We start from the raw sequence: 5,814 nt of genomic DNA, 5'->3' as shown, positions 1-5,814 counted from the left end.
CTTGCTGTTGCTCTAGTAAAGGGTCATAGGCCACTAAATAAAGAAGATTGTCCTAAGTATTTACAGTTGCCAAAGACTCAGCTCCCCGGAAGTCCTTTGATTTTTGCTCAAGATGAGTCAGAAGATGAAAGTGACCCCAATGATGGGGACAGTGATCACATATTTTGTATTCCACCTAGGAGAGTAATTATGACTGACACTGAAACAGAAGACAGTGATGAACATGCACAACAGTGTTTGGAACTGCCCAGAAGGAGCAGGACCCATAGGTTCCCACAAGTCAGAAGACAGAGAGCCTCTCCCTAACTGAAGTCTTAACCCAGTTATCTAAAAGTGTGGTCCAAGCATCTAATGAGCATAACTACAAAAGACTTAAAACTTTCTCTGGAATTATGCCGGTGCCAGCTGGGGAAGAAGGATTTGTCCTGTGGAAGAGTAATGTAACCCAAGCACTAAAGGAGTGGACTTGTACTGAAGAGTCCAAACGACTGAGGTTGATCGAAGGCCTGAGATCTTCTGCATTAGAATTAATAAAGTATCACCTACTACGCTTCCCAAATTCTCCTGCTGATGATCTTTTAAAGGTGTTAGACCATACTTATGGTGAGGAGAGTGAAGAGGAGGAGCTCCGTTTACAATATGCTGCCACAGTTCAACAGGAGAAGGAAACCCTCACTTCCTATCTCATACGATTAGAATTAATGCTAGGGAAGTTGTTTGAGAAGGCTGTTATCACATCAGATCAGTTTGATGAATACAGGAGGAGGCAAATCCTAAGAGGGACTTTACCAAATGATCCTATAGCTACAGCTTTGGTCAGCCTTCTACGCGCTAAGGGATTGTTGGATTATGCTGAAACAATGAAAGAAGCCAAAATAATACATAAACAATTTGACCATATCCTAAAACATCAGGAAGGCATAGCGAAATCATCATCACATGAAACCCAGAAAACACCTAAGACAAAATTACCAACAGGTGTATTAAACAAGGAAGAAACCATAGTTCAACGCTCTAAAAAGAGTTCTCAAATCTCTCCTCAGCCAGGGAAGAAAGGAGAATTTAAATGTTTTAGCTGTGGGCAAGTGGGACATATCTCTACCAAATGTCCCTTGAAGGATTCTCTTTTTGCTGAGGGCCTAGTTGTTGACCCAGGCCCGGCATGTGGCAGACGCTTGAAGAATAGATGGTTTGGAAGGAAGAAGTTCTCTGGTAACCACTTGGTTGAGAATCCTAGAGTAGGGCCAAAATCCCTTGTATCTCTTGTGATTGAAGGCATCCCTTCTTTTGCCCTCCTCGACACTGGATCTCAAGTAACAATAGTCTTCCGGTCCTTTTATGAGGAGCATCTAAGCCATTTACCAATATCACCAGCTAATGATGTGAAATTGTGGGGGCTGGGTTCTCAAGCTTACCCCGTCGAGGGCGTAATTAAAGTACAGATTGTGATCCCTCAATTGGACACTGGGAAAGAATGCCCTATGCTAGTGGAGGCTTTGGTGTGCCCAAATCGAAGTCGTCCTGGGGTTCCCATCATATTGGGGACTAATACTCAGATGGTGAGAGATGTGTTTCGAGTTTACTTGAAGGAAATGGGAAATTCCTGCTTAAACAAATTGAATGAACTAGAACCAGCTCTGAGGCAAGAGTGTCACCGACTAGCCCTTGAAGCCGGAACAGGTCAGTTCCATTATTGGGGACCAACGTCTGTTGACCTTCAACCAGGGGAAATGAAATCCATTACTGCTGTTGCAGTTTTACGGGAAGGAATGCTATCTGGGGAGTGTCAGTTTTGTCTAGAGTCTCTTCCTGAAGAGGATTCAACTAAAGGCTGGACTATCATGCCCGAGGTAAAAGACTGGAGAAGAAAAAAAATTGATGTGTTTGCAGTAACCATTCACAATCGGTCACCAACTGGTGTACGCATAGAACATTGCCAGAAGCTGGGAGTTATCCATCTTTTGGAAGAAGTAAGGCCCATTTCATCTCTGACAGTTGGATTGAGCCAAGATTCTCTTCCAGAGTTGAAATTTGATTTAGAAGGTACCAGTCTACCTGCAGAATGGAAAGATAGACTACAAAGGGCCCTTCAGGCTAGGGAAGAAGTTTTCTCTAAAGGGGATATGGATGTAGGATGTGCCATGAGTGCCCAGCACGCCATTCGGCTAAATGATTCTACCCCATTTAGAGAGAGATCTCGAAGGATAGCTCCTCGAGACATTGAGGATGTAAGAGATATCATTCATGAGATGGAGGAAGCAGGAATCATCCAAGAATCAAGAAGCCCATATGCATCACCTATAGTAGTGGTCAGAAAGAAAAATGGGTCAGTACGTCTTTGTATTGATTACCGTACACTGAACAAGAGAACTATTCCTGATCAATATACCTTGCCAAGAATAGAAGATCTTTTGAATGCCTTGAATGGCAGCCGGTGGTTCAGTGTCTTAGACCTACGCTCTGGATACTATCAGGTTCCTATGAAGGTGGAGGATCAAGAAAAAACAGCTTTTATTTGCCCTTTAGGATTCTTCCAATTTACTCGCATGCCTCAAGGCGTTACCGGAGCGCCTGCAACTTTTCAGCGATTGATGGAGAGAACTCTAGGAGATATGAGCCCTAGGGAATGTCTAGTTTATCTGGACGATATAATTGTGTTTGGAAGAACCCCTGAAGAGCATGAGAAACGACTATTAAAAGTATTGGATCGTCTACAAAGAGAAGGCCTGAAGTTGTCTCTTGATAAGTGTAAATTTGCCCAGACTTCTGTGACATATGTTGGGCACATTGTATCAGCAGATGGTGTTGCCACAGACCCAGCCAAAGTAGAAGCTGTTGTCAACTGGCCTAGGCCCAACAACATTGAAGAATTGCGTTCCTTTTTGGGATTTTGTGGCTACTACCGCCGTTTTGTAGAAGGCTATTCAAAGATAGCCCGAAGCCTCCATGACCTCCTGAAAGGGGACTCTAGGAAGGGAGCGCAAAGGACTGCTCACTCCAAGGAACCTATCGGAGTGAAATGGACTCCGGATTGTGAAGAGGCTTTCCAACTGCTCAAGAGAAAGATGACTGAAGCACCTGTATTAGCTTATGCTGATCCCAATATGTCATATATTCTCCATGTAGATGCAAGTTTTGAAGGACTAGGAGGGGTTCTCCATCAGGCGTACCCTGAAGGCCTAAGGCCAGTAGCATATATTAGTCGGAGTCTTACTGGAAGTGAAAAGAACTACCCAGTACACAAGTTGGAGTTTCTTGCTCTGAAATGGGCTATTGTGGACAAATTGCATGACTATTTGTATGGTGCCCAGTTTGAAGTGAGGACAGACAATAACCCTCTCACCTACATCTTAACCACAGCTAAGTTGGATGCCACAGGACACCGGTGGCTAGCAGCCCTATCTAACTATGATTTCTCTTTAAAATACAAGCCAGGTCCTAAAAATGTGGGAGCAGATGCTCTATCTAGGAGGCCTGGATTACCTGTTACCAAAGAAGATGAGGAGTGGGTTGAGATTCCAGGCCCAGGAGTCAGAGCCCTATGTCAGACCTCTATTGTGGAAGATGGATGGGTCAATTTTTCTGAGTTAAGATGTATTGATTCTCTTAGTTACACACCCAAGGCAATTCCTGAAGCCATGTGCCTTCCAATTACTATCCCTGAATGGTCTGTTATCAGCTTAGATGAGAAAAAACAAGCTCAAGCTCAAGACCCAGTAATCGGCCATCTCATAAAAGCTGTGGAAAAGCAGGATTTCAAGTATGTAAAGAAATTGCCTGTCGAACTACAAACCCATTTTAAAAGGGAGTGGAGTCGATTCTGTATTGAGAATGGAATCCTATTCAGAGTCATACAATACCATGATCACCCTGGTCGAAAACAGTTGGTTCTTCCCCAAAAGTTCAGAGGAATGGTGCTCAGATCCCTACATGACCTCCATGGCCATTTAGGAATTGATAAGACTTTCGGCATAATCCAGGATCGATTCTACTGGCCTTACATGAGAGAGTCTGTGGAGATGTATTGCCGAAGGTGTAGAAGATGCATCCAGCGGAAGACTTTGCCTACTCGTGCTGCCCCCATGGGTCACCTAACAAGTTCTGGCCCTATGGACTTAGTATGTATGGACTTCCTATGCATCGAACCTGACTCTACTGGTAAGAGCAACGTGTTAGTGATTACAGATCATTTTACTCGATATGCTCAAGCTTACCCCACCAAGGATCAGAAGGCAGCCACCGTCGCTAAAGTGTTATGGCAGAAATTCTTTACCCATTATGGTTTTCCTAAACGATTGCATTCAGACCAAGGTCGAGATTTTGAAAGCCGAATAATTAAAGAAACGCTGAGATTGTTACAGATTGAGAAAAGTAGAACGACTCCATATCACCCTGAAGGAGATGCTCTTCCAGAGAGATTCAATCGAACTCTATTGGACATGCTGGGCACTCTCAAGGATGTGGAGAAGAGGAATTGGAGTCAACATGTAGAAACTCTCGTCCACGCTTATAATTGTACCAGACATGAATCCACTGGGTTTTCTCCTTACTTTCTGATGTTTGGCCGGGAGGCAAGGTTGCCCATTGATATCCGTTTAGGAGTGTCTTCTGATGGTATGAGCCATACTTCTCATAATCAATATGTTAGGAATCTGAAAGAGAGTTTACAGAGGGCCTATGAGTTGGCTGAGCGAGCTACCGACAAGATTAATGAAAATAACAAGCGGAGATATGACTTCAAAGTACGTTACAAAGACATCCAACCTGGAGATAAAGTACTCTTGAGAAACCTGGGAGTTCCAGGGAAACATAAATTAGCAGATCGCTGGAGAGATACTCTCTTTGAGGTTATTTCCAAAGTTCCCGGAATTCCTGTGTATCGAATCAAAGGGCCTGAGGGTAGGATCAAAGCTTGGCATAGAAATCACCTATTACCTATTGCCTTCTCTGATGAAAATTCTAGTTCTGAGGAAGACACTGGTGAAGCCAATACAAATTCTAGCATACAGCCTCTTTCAGAAACTGACTCAGACAACCCTGGAGAAGGTCCCAGTGGGACATCGCAAACTACTGATAAAAAAGAAGCTACTGCTTCCAGCCCTGAAAGAGATTGGTGGACAGTGCCAGAAACACAGTCGGTGCCTCCTACCTCTACTCCCTCTCCTTCTTCCTCCTCATCCGGATTGAATGCTGAGAGTCCCAGCTTTGTTCCCCATCCACCAGTCAGGGACTCTAACTCTATGGAAGGATCTGGGCAACCACAGAGCAACCTGGGGAGATGCAGAAGAAATAGGAGACCCCCAAGATTCTTGACCTATGATACCATTGGGCAACCCACCTATTCTCAGGACCCCCACACTTGCACTAAATTAATCAATGTATTGCATGTTTTGACTGAAATATTGAATGATAGAACTTCCTTGTATTAGATTTTGTTGTACCATCTTGTAAAACCGTATGATAGATTGCTCTTGCCAGTGGAAGGCAAGAATTTTACAGAGGGGAGGATGTAACAGACTGCTATATTTTGCTGTTTGCTTTAAGTTGGTGATTTTGAACTTTGCCCTTTTAACATGTCATGTAAGGAGGAGGGGCGAGAGTGGCAAGAAGAAGAGGACAGGGGTGAAGCCATGTTCTCTGGCTCTGCAGAAAGAAAGTGTATTCCTACTGTTTTTTTTTCCCCTGATTATCCACTTCTGCTGGGACATTGAAAGAAAAGCAAGGGAGGTCTAATGCACTGCAAGTACAAGAGTTAGAAGACTGTCATTTTATGTTCAGCTCCCTGCAGACATCTGGAACTTTCTGCAGTTTTCA

General features: G+C 43.8%; 1 protein-coding gene across 1 annotated transcript; it reads left to right on the top strand.

Annotated features, from left to right (window-relative positions):
- The first annotated feature begins 392 nt into the window (after positions 1–392).
- LOC128491382 (uncharacterized) lies at positions 393–5,511 on the top strand. The gene has a single exon (XM_053463706.1). The coding sequence runs from the start codon at positions 393–395 to the stop codon at positions 5,427–5,429; it is 5,037 nt and encodes a 1,678-aa protein (XP_053319681.1). The 3' UTR covers positions 5,430–5,511.
- Positions 5,512–5,814: the final 303 nt, after the last annotated feature.

Source organism: Spea bombifrons, chromosome 4 (assembly GCF_027358695.1).
Source record: "Spea bombifrons isolate aSpeBom1 chromosome 4, aSpeBom1.2.pri, whole genome shotgun sequence".
In the NCBI taxonomy this organism is placed as follows: Eukaryota; Metazoa; Chordata; class Amphibia; order Anura; family Pelobatidae; genus Spea; species Spea bombifrons.
This window is presented reverse-complemented; position numbering and strand designations above follow the sequence as displayed.

Bases quoted from the DNA above. Each gene is read 5' to 3' on its own strand.
- LOC128491382 (XM_053463706.1), top strand. From the start codon at position 393: ATGCCGGTGCCAGCTGGGGAAGAAGGATTTGTCCTGTGGAAGAGTAAT.